Source organism: Sorghum bicolor, chromosome 1 (genome assembly GCF_000003195.3).
Source record: "Sorghum bicolor cultivar BTx623 chromosome 1, Sorghum_bicolor_NCBIv3, whole genome shotgun sequence".
Lineage (NCBI taxonomy): Eukaryota > Viridiplantae > Streptophyta > Magnoliopsida > Poales > Poaceae > Sorghum > Sorghum bicolor.
This window is the reverse complement of record NC_012870.2, coordinates 75158061-75172090: the sequence shown is the minus strand read 5'-3', so window position 1 is coordinate 75172090 and position 14030 is coordinate 75158061. Positions and strand designations below refer to the sequence as shown.

Here is a 14030-nt window from a genome sequence, read left to right as displayed (position 1 = left end):
GGACAATCCGGCACCCTCAGCTTCTCTGATACCCATTCAGAACGTGGGTGTGGAAGATGTGGTTGTCGTTCCTGATGCTCAATCCGGTCCCAATGAGGTTGGCTGCGTACATACCCCTATGACCCAGACAATTCCATGTAAGTGGCGTAGTTGCATTATTCATTTTGTTAGCATTCCTTCGTTCGATTTAGTTGTCTCAATTGTATGCATATTTGTGGTTTTGTTGTAGGTGACAATCCAAGTAATGATTGTTGTCATCCTGTGCCTCCAACAATTAATGTTGACGCAGCTTTTATAGCATCTAATAGTTTGGATGTTAATATTGAGGATGATGAGGAGCCCTATGGCACAGCTAGAGCTGTTGATTCCGATGATGACCGGCCAGTTGCACCTTTAAGTGAACAAGAAATGGAGCTTATCAGACGTTTTTGTCCTGATCGTGATCCACTAGTTCACGAGTTTAGTGACCTCAGTCATTCTCAAAATGCTTATGCAGAGGGAAGAGATGATGAGCTGCTGGAGGCTTCTGAGCCTGGTGAGAGTGTGCAAATTCAGAAGGGCATGATCTTTAATGATTTGCCCAGCTTAAGAAGGTGGTTGCAACAATATTCTGTAATACGTAAAAGACCCTTCAAGGTGATGCACTCCCATGTTGAGCGCCGCTACACGGTTGTGTGTGAGATGTCAGATTGCAACTGGAGGGTCTGTGCTCGTAAACAAAAGGCCACCGGGAAGTTTAAGATCACAAAAATTGTAGGTCCACACACTTGTGCCCAGACTGACCTTCAACAGAAGCATCGACAGTTGACCTCTACACTTATTGCTAGTACGTTATGCACAACTTTAAAGGGTCAGCCCAACTTGAAGGTCAGAACAATTATGGACATGGCTCAGAAGATATTTAAATATGACATAAAGTATGGCAAAGCATGGAGGGCAAAGCAAAGGGCCTGGAAGATGATATATGGGGACTGGGAGGAGGGATACGAGCAGCTGCCAGCAATGTTCAATGCAATGAAAGCAGCTAATCCAGGCATGCATTACGAGTACATTCCGAAGCCTAATGAATGGAGGAATGGGAGGCAGATATTCTTTCGTGCATTCTGGTGTTTTCCACAGTGTGTCCAGGCCTTTAGGCACTGCCGTCCAGTGTTATCAATTGATGGTACTTTTCTGCTTGGCAAGTACATGGGCACTCTTTTGGTAGCCATTTCCTGTGACGCTGACAACGCATTGGTTCCTTTGGCTTTTGCTTTGGTGGAGAGAGAGAACAAAGACAGCTGGGGTTGGTTCATGCGCCTTGTTCGGATACATGTCATTGGCCCACATAGGGAGGTTGGTGTCATATCTGATAGGCACCAGGGCATACTCAGTGCCGTACAGGAGCAGATTCCTGGTTATGCACCTTTGCACCATCGTTGGTGTACTAGACACCTTGCAGAGAATTTACTTCGGAAAGATGGTACGAAGGACAACTTTCCTCTATTCGAGGAGGTTGCTCGAATGCTTGAGGTGCCGTTTTTTGAGGAGAAGTTGGAGCAGTTAAAAACCGCAACAAATGCAGAAGGTAGGCAGTGGCTGCTAGGTTTGATGAGGGAACCTGAGAAATGGACAAGAGCCCATGATAATGGTGGATGGAGGTACGAGTTTCAGACTAGCAACATGGCAGAGTCATTTAATAGTGTGCTCAAGGGTATACGTGCCATGCCAGTCAATGCCATTGTATCTTTTACCTTTTATAGACTAGTGGCCTGGTTCAACGATAGACATGCTCAAGCATTGCAATTACAGAGTAATAATATAAAATGGGCACCTAGAGCTAAGAAGCACCTTGACAAGGCAAAGGAAAGGGCTAGAACACATGACATAGAGTGTTTTGACCATGCCACTGGCAAGTACCAGGTCACTGAAAGGGGTGGTACAACGTCAGATGGTGAGATCCGACCATCAAGGAGTTATATTGTTGTCCTGACTGATTTTTCATGTGGATGTGGGAGACCAAGACAGTACCACTCTCCTTGTTCTCACTATATTGCAGCAGCTAGGCATCGCAACTTTGACTACGAGACCAAGATACCATGGGAGTTGAGTGTTGATAGCCTTGTGCTAACTTGGTCGCCCCGTTTTGAGCCTTTCCTAGATGAGGGGCAGTGGCCAGAATACATTGGCCCAAGGTACATTGCAGATCCAGGTGCTCGCTGGAACAAACGTGGAACCAGAAAGCGTACGAGGCATAAGATGGTCATGGACCAGATTTCAGGTAGAACGAGGCGAGGGAGAGCAACCCCGTTTGTTACTGACCCCGAGCAAAATCAATGTGGCAAATGTGGTAGACTTGGACACAACTCGCGTACTTGCCATTGGCCGCTAAGTCAGGTGCACTTAATATTCTATGTACTTTAGTTGTTAAATACTTTCATATGCAACTTACTTTTTGGCAGACATACATGTTCTAGTGCTCCTTTGTTTAATATAATGACATTGTAATGTATTATTTTTTTCTGCTTAATTACTAACTAATGGATCAAATTTGTTTATAGGATGGAGCAGTTCCACCTCCTGGATCCATACTACGAGGTGAAGCACCGAGGACGACTCACTGCCGAGGGGGCGGTACTTACTTTGATCTTTGCTTTTCATTTATTATTAATTTGTGTACTTATGCATTAAATAACTTGATTGTATGGTTGCAGGAACTACCCCCGCTTCGACCTCGAACGCATGACAAGTTTGAGGAGATGCGGTATGACGACAGGTACACACCTCTGCTGCAGAGGGCTGGCCTGGATGTCATATCGTATCAGGTTCGTCGTGGGTTGCCTCCAATTAACCCCGCGGCGATCACAGCTTTGGTTGACAGGTGCACCATTTATCTATAGTAATCGTATGTTTTTTTGAACAAACTTTATCTATCTTTCTGAAAACCCTAACAACAATGTTCTTTACATTGTAGGTGGAGGCCAGAAACTCATAGTTTCCACCTACCTTGTGGAGAGATGACTGTTACACTCCAGGACACTCAGAAGATCCTGGGTTTGAGTGTTAGAGGTCGTCCAGTTATCGGACACTGCAGGCCCGATGGTTGGAGGGCCAGAGTTGAGGCCTTCCTTGGAAGACCACTTCCTCCGGAGGCACCGACGCAGCGCACCACTGGGGTACCAATTGCTTGGCTTAGGCAGAGCTTTGGTAATTGTCCGGCACATGCGGACCAGGAGACAGTTGCCTACTACTGTAGAGCTTGGATCTTGCACCTATTTGGGTGTGTTCTTTTCCCTGACGCGACAGGGGACACTGCATCGTGGATGTACCTCCCGTGCCTCACTGACTGGGACACCACAGGTACTTTTCCCTTACACAGTTATTATTAATTGGGTTTCTTATGTTTACGTATGCATTGATTAAATTGATTGCAACGGTTTCAGGTACTTACAGCTGGGCTTCGGGAGTGCTGGCTTACCTATACCGTAGCCTTTGTGAGGCGTGTCGTCGGACCGCAAGTAGTTCTTCCGTTGGTGGTTGTGTTTACGTACTGCAGCTTTGGATGTGGGCTCGTCTTCCAGTTGGACGGCCCATAGTTGACGCTCCTCGGGAATGGTTTGCAGTGGGCAACCCTCGTCACCGTCCGACGTTTGCCCATCTTTGGGACCAGGCGAAAGTCGCCTTCAGCAGGACTTCACGTGCGTACGTACAGTATGCCAATGAGCTCGACACGCTTAGGCCCTCCATGGTGAGTAAAATGCAGTAGTTCTTGTTTATTGTATGCTCGATAGTTTGTCTAACTTGTCATATACATGTCTTATGTCATATACACGGCAAATGATGCGCTGCATCTTGGAGTAAGCAGCATGTGTAGCGAGGATGAAGACTTGTACTTGATGATCTGCCCTCTGATTTGCTTCTATGCTGTTGAGTGGCACCTTCCAAATCGAGTTGCCCGCCAATTTGGCTTGTGCCAGCAATGGCCTGTCCCTCCATTTGATACTTCCGTGGAGCTGCACAAGTAAGTTATTTTGGTAATTTATTCCATGCATTTGATAGATATGTTGACTGCAATTTATTCAAAGTTCAATATTTATTCAAAGTTCAATACCTTAAATGTTGCTGAAAATTACATGATTGCTGAAATTTATTTGCTACTTGGTCCAATATAAATCCTTGCTGAAATTTATTACCCCCTATATGCATGTTGGTACTTTTTACATGCTTGCTGAAATTTATATAAATGTTGCTGAAATTTACATGCTTAGTGCCTATCCATGCTTGCTGAAATTTATAAATGTGCTATTGCAGATCCATGCTTGCTGAAATTTATATCCTTAGTCATTTCCATCGTATTTGAAGTGTGCTACTACAACCTACTTGCTGAAATTTATTTCATACCTACTATATTCATGTTGCTAGTTCAATATTTTAACCCCGTACTGAGTTTTAGAATCAATGTTGTTAAATCTGTGTTATTATTTTCATCTTTAATATTTAATTTTAGGATTGATCGTCAGAAGCAAAAGAAGACAGTTGAGTTTGAAACGTTGCATCGTCAGTACATAGAGGTGTGGGACCAGTTTCATGACAACCTCTACGAAAATGAGCAACCACATACCAACTACAATTTTCGTGCATACCTTACTTGGTACCTAGGTGTTACACGAACTAGGTTGAAAATTCAGTGGACCCAAGCAGATTATGCGTACCTTGAATCATCTGAGGATGAGGACACTTCCTACGACCTAGCAGCACGACAAGGGACACTTATCGAGGCAGCACCTGTCTTGGACCGAGTGGTACATGTCCTTTCCACTATACAATTGTACGATTGTTGTCCTTTCCACTTTATAAATTGCACCTATATAAACTATTACATGTCTTATCTTATAGGGCAACGCAATAAAGCAATCTGTACTTGACATCGAACGGTTTCCAAGAACAGGTGTGGACGAGCACACACTAAACAACTTTCTTGGAGTAAGTACTTGACATCGAATTTATCTAAGAACAAGTATTACGACCCTCATTTATCATATATCTAACAATATGAATTTTAATCTTTGCATAATAGAGACTAGCACGTAGGCTTAGGCGTGCTGCAGCTCGGTGCGGTTGCGGTACTAGTGCTGCGATGAATGTGCATGTGCCACAGGAACGACAATGCAACACACCTGTTGTGCATGGTACATCTTCTTTGGGAGGTATAATTTTATTAAATTTGTTGTTTATTTGAACTGAGCAATTTTCATGGTATGAGATAATGAATTAAGTGCACACATAATTTGAACAATGTTTATAGGATCTGGAGGACAGAGCTCGTCTCGGCCAACTATGGACACTTTTCAAAGCGATGATGATGAGGACGAAGAGGGGGTGGCCGAGGAGCGTGACTATGACGAGCTTGGGTTATCTCAGCTTCCTGATGCTCCTTCTACTCAGCCTACGCAGGTTGCAAGAAGGCGACGTCGTTCGCCTTGTAGGTACACTCCAGGCACCGATGCTCTTGGCCACAAGGGTAAGGGTAAGACTAGGAGGCAGTGAGGATGACTTCTGTGCTAACACCATGGTAGCAGCTTAGAATTGATGGCATAACTTCTGTTATTTTGCATGTATCGACACTGTGAACTTTGTGGACTATTTGTACTATATGGGACTGTATGGTCTCTGTGGACTATCTGAACTATCATTCCTGATGGCGTATGTGCTTGTGTTGTGATATTTGGATGAATCAATGTTTGTATTGTACTGTGATGTCAATTTATAACTGTGGATGTACCAAAAATAGGGGAAACTCTTGCAAATTTTTTCCATGAATTATTCAATGTAGTGCACATATTCTGTGGTCCATTCCTATTGGTTTTCGCAGTGTAGGCTTTTCAGAAACAGCGAACCAATATGGCTTTTCATTGAATCATCACATCCGAAACAGTGAACGAATCTAGCCTTTTCAGATGACAATCCAAATAGACTTTTCAGTTTTCAACTAGGCTTTTCAGTAATCGAATCTAGGCTTTTCAGGTGCATTTATTATATACTACAACGGCTACCAACTATTGGGTTCCTATATATATACGCAGTGGTGAGAGCGTTGCTACTCACTTCAGATTGTTCAGTTCAAGTAAAAATGTCTGGAGGGTCGTCTAGAGGGAAGGGAAAGGGAAAGGCGGCGATGAAGGGTAATCCCTTTCTTTGGGAGGGTCCTCTTGGTCCTAAAGACTTTGAGGAAGCAATTTATGATAGGTTCCCCCTTGAGAGCAAACATGATTTTACTAAAGAGGCACCACTGAGGGCATATGATGACCGAAAAGAAGAGTGGCCAAAATGTATGCATGGTGAGGATTGTTTGGTGCAGATGTACATAGAGGGGATAGATGGAGGGCGTCGTTTCTTCAAATGTCCACGAGCATGGGTAAGTCATATTACTAATTCAACCTTCAATAAGATACTCTCTTGTGCTAAAGCTACATACTTATTGCAGTCATCCTTGTCAAAAGAGAACTGTGGCTTCACCAGATGGGTCGATCCTAGACCTATTCATCCTCATGCAGAGTACATCTACTACCTGCAGGACCGTATCTTTGATTTAGAAACGGAAGTTAGCTGTGGTTACAAGGATGACGACGAGGACGACAACAGCAATGCTACTGGCTCCCAAAACACAATATGCAATGATCCATACTGCACATGCCCTAATCACAAGAACAAGGGCCCTCCTTCACCACCACCCCCACCCCCACCACCAACAACGGGAGGATACTATGGAGAAGGGGCAACACAGTTTGCTATGTGGCCACACTACTAGGTAGAACTAAACTAATTCACAGGCCACATCCATATGTTTGTTGTTTGGTTTAATCACCTAAGGCATGTTAGGGTTAGTCGAAAGAACTATGTACCTTTGTGTGGTATATGTTCTCACATGCCATTCCCTGTGCTTGTTAATTGCTTGAATTACCTAAGGCATGTTAGGTTTAGCCTCGGACCTCTGCACCCTTGTTTGGTGCATGTTTTGACATGCCATTCAATGTGATGTGTGCTAGTAGTTATGCAATATACTAGTTCGTTAACTTCCATTTCAACTAATTATCCTCATTTCATTGCCCATGCAATACTCAAATATAAATATTGTCTACTAATAATGAAACTAAATTAAAATTGCTAAAGTGCATTACATGACAACAAATTGAAAAGTCCAACACAAAAACAATATTGTCCATGAACCAAACAAAGAACAAGAAGGTAATGTAACTACTGAGTGCAACGAGGCCACTTTCCCTTCCTCTCGGCATCTGGATTCTCATCCATCGCTGCCTTCGCTCGGCGCACACGCTCAAGCTTCTTTTCCCTCTCCTCCCGAGCCGCAGCAACACGTCTTCTTTCCTCCTCTTCCTTGTGCTCCCTCTTTTGAGCCTCCTCTCTACGTCTCTTCTCTAATATCTCAGCACGCTCCGCATCCCACTCCTTTAGGCCTTGTAGAAGCCGCTTGTCGGACTCCTTAATCTCAGTGTCGATCCACTGCTCAAAATCACACAATGGTGGAGGGGTCTGCAACAAATATATTTGTTCAAAACATTAAATCATGCTTCATAGGACACAAATTAATAAGTGCACAATAGAAAAAAAAACTTACAATAAAGTTACTGCGGCGTTGTTTTGGCGTAGGCTCCCAGGCAAAATTCGAACACATCCAATACCTCTGCCGATAGGTTTCCTCGTCTTCCGAAATTTCTACCTTGCAAGCATCACCACAAAAGCACATAGGTACTGGAACACCGCTAGGAAGCGGCTGGTGGATGTACGGACTACCGGTCGTCCGGCCATAGCTACAGTTCAAATAATTCAATTCTAAGAAATCATAGCAAATAACGATTGAACCGAAAAATACAATTTACCAAATGATAAATAATGAGGAATGAAATTTAACGAAACATGTCGAAAGGTTACCTTGGTTTGCTACTTTTTCCACGACGTGGCATTCTACGATTGCATAAGAAAAATATTAATCATCCATTCAAAAAACTATAAATGGTTTATCTAAGTCTACAACATACGTGTAATATAGGTCAAATCAATGAGTCAAAAACTAATATGTGAAAGAGTATACCTGGCTCTTCAAGATCTATGGAACAAATCAAACTTTTGATGGTCCAAATATTGAATCCAAATTCGTGCTCGGTTTTTGGAGAGAGAGAGCCGAGAGGGGAGATGAAAATATGAACTGGTAGCGAAGGCGTCGGGTGATTAGTACCAGGGAGCTCGGCGCCGTGATCTGTGGCGCCGAGCTCGGCGCCGTGATCTGTGGCGCCGAGCTCCCTGCCACGTCGGATCCAAGTCAGAAGGCAGCCAGGGGCCTCGGCGCCGTGATCCATGGCGCCGAGACGTGAAACCTCGGCGCCATGATTCATGGCGCCGACCCCTGGGTCCATTTCTGCATTTAAGTTTTCCAGGGGTCCAATTGTGAACTTTTTTCAAAAAAAGGGCCAAATTGTAAAAAATTGGGACGACGTGCTCTGGTCTGGTCGCAGCATTGGTAGAGCAGCTGTACAGTAGTACAATAGTACTACAGTAGTACAAGAGCTGCAGCGTTGACTGCGACCCACCGTGGATCTTTTAATGGAGAATTTGAGATGGCGGCTGGCGAGGCGTACAGGCTGCCCCAGCTTGCACCGTAGTGCGCCTACACGATGACGACGATGTGCAAATGGCTCAAGCTGGTGTGGTTCGGCAGAGGCGTTGTTGTAGTGGAAAATAGCCAGGAACGTTGGTTCGCCAAATCGCCCCTGTACACGGAAGGAAACGGAAAGTGTGAGCCCAGATGCTTGCTACTCACATCACATGGGCCGAGAAGCAGTATGGGCCCAACCTTACTCCAGGCCGAGCTGCTTTAGCACCGTGCCTAGTACAGTACGAGTTGCTCAAGGCCCAGCTTTATTCCCGTGCCAAGCACAGTGGTAATGGCCGTCGCACAGTAGTCAGTAGAGCACCATTTCAGGTTCAGGCGTGTCCATCCACTGTTGAGGCTCGAGTGCTGACTTCTGCACAGGAGTCTGGCGAGGTGATCGGTGAAGCAAACGTCGCAAACACACGGCCTGCCACCGGCACCGGTCGGTCGACCCACCAATCCATAGCTCCATCGCCATCTAGATCGAGTTCTTAATTAGGCTCCACGCCTCGTTTCAGTCTGGCATGCAGCGGCCGCGCGCGGCGAAACCGAAACCCACCAGATCAAGCCGTCGATGACACGCTGTCTCCCCCGCGAAACGACACGCTTGCCATGTGGATGTGGTTTTCGCGGGCAGCGCGCGCCTCAGATCGGTTGCCGCGTCCGGGGTTGGCGCGGCAGGTGCGGCGTCGGCGCGGGCGAGGTGGACATGATGAACTCGATCGCTCGCATCGATCCCATCGGCATTCCGCTCGATCCTGGCCGGCATCCTGAACGAGCAAGCAAGGATTTTGTTTGGATCAAACCAAAGCCCCTTTTGAACGCACAATTTTCACACATGAATCGTACACGTACAGAAATCTGTTTGTTTTTTTTTTCAGAAGCAAAACGCAAAACAGGGGGGGAAAAATTTCCATGTCGTGGAGAAGGGGTCTAATTAAAGATGTCGAAATCAAGCAACCGGCCGTACGTCCCCGTCGATGTGTCGGAGAGGCATCTGATCTGGCCACAATGCAACTCTCAGGCTGGACTGGATCCGACCGACGGACGCGTCGCTCTCTCCTCCCTGTTCAGGTTTTACCGCGTCTTTTCTCTCCTCCTGGGTCCACGTTAAGGACCGCTGCTACTGCACACCGGTACAGTAAAAGGATTGCAGTTTACTACACTGAAGAAAATAGTAACTTGGATCACCATCACCTGCAGGTACACGCCACTGCCACAACTGCAACACACACGGCGACTGCTTCGATCATGCGCACGCACAAGTGAGATGAGTCAGCTCACAACTCACAGTCGTCACAGCTAGATTCCCACTGCAGCCAAGACGAAAAGAGGTATAACGACCTCTGGCTCGATCTTGGAGCCAGACACAGCATGGTCAAGTAGGAATGATCAATGCGGTAGTAAGTACATAGTAGCCATGCAGAACCGGTAAGCTTTAGTACATCAAATTACTTATTTCCTAGCTGGAAGACAAAGAAATCTATTCCAAAGGTTCCAGTGAGAAGCCGATCTCGACCGATATATGCTCAAGCCGGCCGGCGAGCTCCAATGCGACAAACAAGACACGATCGAGGATGAATGCATGCATGCCCCTTAATTAATCAGGGGATGAAACAGCAAACGGCGAAAAGGCTATAGGGCCGGTGTTAGCCTGTTAGGGTATTAGGTTCGGTTGGCCAGCATCGAGTTGCCTTCAAGGCTTTGTTTGTAACCCGGCCTACTGTAACTCAGCAGCCACGCACTCACTCTCCTGTAGACTGTAGATTACATGTCGTTCTCACCCCTTCTTTTTACCTCGCTTTCGTCGTTCAAATCGTGTTGAGTTCTAGACGAGCTGTGGGATGAGATCGATCATGAGCCGATCGGAACGGACCGGCCAACGACCGACGGCGCACACGGAGTTGGATCGCCTTTTGTTTTCTCGTACACTGGCGCCAAAAAGAGAGATCTTTACCTGAAGCCTAATAACTCCAAATGCCTGGTCCGTGTCTTCAGAGACACATCATTATTAATAATGAGATTAAAGACGCATGCCTTTGTTCAGCACACTTGAGCTAGCTACTACTAATTAATGAGCAAACAAAGTGCTGTTATCGCAACTAGAGACCTGCTAGATTTGCTCAAGCGCTACTCTGAAATTCACCTGGTATGTGAGTGAAATATATATATGTATAGGTTCCTTTTCTTGCAAACCTTTCTAAAAGATATGGCATTGTCGGCCATTTACCCAAAAGACCCCTTGCACACTACATCTAAGCTAAGCTAAAAGAGAAGTATAGAACCAGCTAGCAGCGTTTGGAGTAGGATAACATCAGATATAAAGTGCAAGCAAAGCAGAAGCAGAAGCAGAAGCAGAACATTTTCCTTTCCTTTCCAAACAGCAATAAAGAAGAGAACATTTTCCTTTCCAACAAACAGCTATAAAGACGAAGACAATGCAGGTTTTCACCAAACAGTTATATAGTAGTATGCTTTGGTAAAAAGGCAGTAGCTAGGAATCAGAAGTGGTGTGTAAGCAATTTTTTACGAGACCTTAGCTACCACTTCAGATCTTGTTCAGCGCGTGTGTATGTTCCAGATCACTTATACATGTCGAGGTGAGACGTAACGTCACAAACTCCGATCCCCGAATAAACGGCTCTTGTACGTTCAGTAGCTAGATGGGTCGTCTCCCGGCCAATTCCCAAATGCTGACATTACAGTGGAGTAAAGTTACTGGAAGTAGTGCCACCGGGTACCGAAAGGAACGGACGAAAGAACCAAGAAAACGAAGGAGGAAAAACAAAGCGGAAAAAAGAGGAGCGAGGAACCAAAGGTGGGAAAAAGCATGGATTCTCTGAAGCATTTGGTCCAACCAATTGGTTGCTTTTGCCCATTGCTAAATGCACGCGTAGTCTTCTTCTTCCTCCTCCTCCCAGCACCACGAGATCGAGCTCGGCATGGGTGTCGTCGTCGTCTTCTTTCCACGTATGAAATCACCAAGGAGGACGACGGGCATGTACGACCCGAATCCTCACTGGTCCTTGTGTGTGCCATGGATGGATGGGAGCACCTGAACTGACGCGATTTGGGCACGCATTCTGTGAACCCAACGTCATTTTTAATCCAGTTCTGTGTTTGACACACTTCAGTTCTCCGGTCCCCGTCTTTTGCTCGTTCGTTCATTGCACCGCCAGCATCATTTCTCAGGATATATATATAATATATCTAGCTTTTGACGCGAAGATAAGATCATCCAAGATCAGCAACAGTGGCCAGTGGCCTACCTACGCTTATAGATTATATATCTGCTTGCTAATTATGGGGTCCTTGAAAGGCAAGGGATGAAGTCAGGCTGGATATGCAGGATGGAGTTTTCCATGTTCATCAAAGCTGCAATGATGCATATGGTTGAATGGATCATTAGGTAATATATTAGGATACTTAATTGCTGGGATTTATAAATGATACTAGGATTTTATATGATCATTAATTCAGATGGTGTGTGGTGGAAGTGGTGAATGCATGCATCAGAAGGGACCAGTGAGTCATTTACGCCTTAATTGTGATGGTTACAGATATACCTTGGATATCAGTTGTATAGGCAGGAAGGCATGCAATGCAACATCAAGGGAAATTGAGATGTTATTGTCACGCAAGGGCGATCTGCAGCCTACAGGTAACTGGGTGTGTGGTGTGGCAAATGATTAAGTCCAGTTCCTTTTAGTTCAATTCCCGGCCGGATGAACAGAATGTAAAGTACCAATAGTACTAGGGTCACCATCGATCCACTAGCTCACTTCCCATCTGATAGCAGCTCGCCCCGCCTTTTAAGTTTCCCGGCTTTATTTTGGAGGAGATCATTCCAATTAATGGACGGAGGGGACGTACCTCTCTTGATCAATTGCATTTAACAACATTTTTGTTTTCAATCAAATCCTGATGATAAGAACGAACTTTTTTCCCAAACAAAAAACCTAAAATAACATTTGATTATTTTTTTCAGCGTTCCAAACGAGCGAGCTTTGTCTTCCATTCCATGCAAGCCTCTGTCTGCAGTGCAGATACCACTTGAGATCGATGTGGGGCCGTTGGGACACGAAGGAACAGCCAAGATCGCACCGACTCGAGCGAAGAAGAGGGGCTGCAGGTGTCCTTGCTGGTCCTGATCGAGCCCTGGCACCCGAACCGTACCTTGGTGATAAATTATGGCTGAAAGCTGTAAGAGAAAAACACTATTGAATGACCAGTAGATTCAGTAGATTCGGCAGATAAGTTTAAACGAACAGAGCGACGCTATATCAGCGATCATGTCGGAAACCTGACGGGTTGCTAGCTGCTGTCCACAACAGCAGCAACAAATTAAACCCTGACCAAATTAATCACACAGATACACACTCAACTAAGCGGCATCTATTTTCTTATTCCATAAATATCGGCCAAATCACAGATATATATATATGTATATATGATGGCTTCTGGAGGATACACCAACCCCTACAGTACAGATGTGGCGTGCGATTTGTTTGTGTGGTCGTGATGAGCCTGACGGAATTGTATGCATATATATATGCACCAGCAAGCAGAAATGGAGGTTCAGTTGTCCTGGATCGCGCTGTATTTTAATCCAGTACTTATGCGTGAAGCCTTCTTTGTCTCGATGAATGAAACTGGAATAATAATGGCTCCACCATAAATCCATAATAAGGTAGGAAGGGTGTGTCGCAGCTACTGCTACTTGAAGTGGAGCTTGTAGCTACGTTTGGACCGATAATTGATTGAATACTTCGTCAGTTGCTCAAGATAACAACTCCAGCGAAAGTAATATATAATGAGCCATACTGGCAGTATAGTATATAGCAACCTGCACTGATGATGTCGCGCTGCTATAGCATTTTAGACACTAGGATTCCACTAAGATTGCTATAGCTCGTGTAGCGGTCCGTTTCTGAACCCGGATTCAGATATATGTGGCCAATCCTTGATTAGCTCACTCACTGATGTCATCGACTCATCAACCTCTATCGACCAGGAGCGGAACTCTTGTTTTTTAAAACTCTGTTTCTTCCAATACAATGATACACACACCCGTGTTGTGCGTATATGATAGAAAAAAAAACTTTGATCTCCTTTATTTATCTATTAAAATAGTTTGATTTTTTTTAAAAAAAAAAGACCATAGACACATAAATCATTTCTCATCGCATCTCTAAGCATCGTAAAAATATTCTTTTTTTTAGGTCATGGTACTACAGATATTGTAACCATACTGGTTGAGTCAACATAGGTTTTCTTAATATTTCAGCTTGTTATGCAAAACGCGGATGGCTGCTAGTGAACTACTTTCTCTATTACAAGTTATAAGACGTTTTATCTTTTTTAAATACGGAGTATGTCGTTT

The 14030-nt window shown here is 44.9% G+C and overlaps 4 protein-coding genes across 4 annotated transcripts; 3 read left to right on the top strand and 1 right to left on the bottom strand.

Moving 5' to 3' along the window:
• LOC110432637 lies at positions 119-2725 on the top strand. The gene is made up of 4 exons (XM_021453412.1): positions 119-137; positions 230-2376; positions 2541-2613; positions 2694-2725. The coding sequence occupies exons 1-4, from the start codon at positions 119-121 to the stop codon at positions 2723-2725; spliced, it is 2271 nt and encodes a 756-aa protein (XP_021309087.1).
• Positions 2739-4305, top strand: LOC110432632 (protein MAIN-LIKE 1-like). Its single transcript, XM_021453407.1, has 4 exons — positions 2739-2860; positions 2954-3339; positions 3423-3727; positions 4291-4305. Exons 1-4 carry the CDS (start codon positions 2739-2741, stop codon positions 4303-4305), a joined length of 828 nt encoding a protein of 275 aa, XP_021309082.1.
• On the top strand, positions 4363-5730 carry LOC110432002. The gene is made up of 4 exons (XM_021451919.1): positions 4363-4781; positions 4876-4962; positions 5057-5186; positions 5285-5730. The coding sequence occupies exons 1-4, from the start codon at positions 4392-4394 to the stop codon at positions 5524-5526; spliced, it is 849 nt and encodes a 282-aa protein (XP_021307594.1). The 5' UTR covers positions 4363-4391; the 3' UTR covers positions 5527-5730.
• Positions 7132-8209, bottom strand: LOC110431961. The gene is made up of 4 exons (XM_021451827.1): positions 8090-8209; positions 7930-7962; positions 7616-7808; positions 7132-7530 (listed from the first exon to the last, which is right to left on the bottom strand). Exons 2-4 carry the CDS (start codon positions 7959-7961, stop codon positions 7234-7236), a joined length of 522 nt encoding a protein of 173 aa, XP_021307502.1. The 5' UTR covers position 7962; positions 8090-8209; the 3' UTR covers positions 7132-7233.

Coding starts and splice junctions, on each gene's coding strand:
- LOC110432002 (XM_021451919.1), top strand. CDS start 4,392: ATGTTGCTAGTTCAATATTTTAACCCCGTACTGAGTTTTAGAATCAAT. Junction 4,782..4,875: donor CACCTGTCTTGGACCGAGTG/GTACATGTCCTT, acceptor CTTATCTTATAG/GGCAACGCAATAAAGCAATC. Junction 4,963..5,056: donor CACTAAACAACTTTCTTGGA/GTAAGTACTTGA, acceptor TTTGCATAATAG/AGACTAGCACGTAGGCTTAG.
- LOC110432637 (XM_021453412.1), top strand. Junction 2,377..2,540: donor GCCATTGGCCGCTAAGTCAG/GTGCACTTAATA, acceptor ATTTGTTTATAG/GATGGAGCAGTTCCACCTCC. Junction 2,614..2,693: donor GACTCACTGCCGAGGGGGCG/GTACTTACTTTG, acceptor GTATGGTTGCAG/GAACTACCCCCGCTTCGACC.
- LOC110431961 (XM_021451827.1), bottom strand. CDS start 7,961: ATGCCACGTCGTGGAAAAAGTAGCAAACCAAG. Junction 7,809..7,929: donor GGAAAAAGTAGCAAACCAAG/GTAACCTTTCGA, acceptor TTTGAACTGTAG/CTATGGCCGGACGACCGGTA. Junction 7,531..7,615: donor AACGCCGCAGTAACTTTATT/GTAAGTTTTTTT, acceptor TATTTGTTGCAG/ACCCCTCCACCATTGTGTGA.
- LOC110432632 (XM_021453407.1), top strand. CDS start 2,739: ATGCGGTATGACGACAGGTACACACCTCTGCTGCAGAGGGCTGGCCTG. Junction 2,861..2,953: donor ATCACAGCTTTGGTTGACAG/GTGCACCATTTA, acceptor TTTACATTGTAG/GTGGAGGCCAGAAACTCATA. Junction 3,340..3,422: donor CACTGACTGGGACACCACAG/GTACTTTTCCCT, acceptor CAACGGTTTCAG/GTACTTACAGCTGGGCTTCG.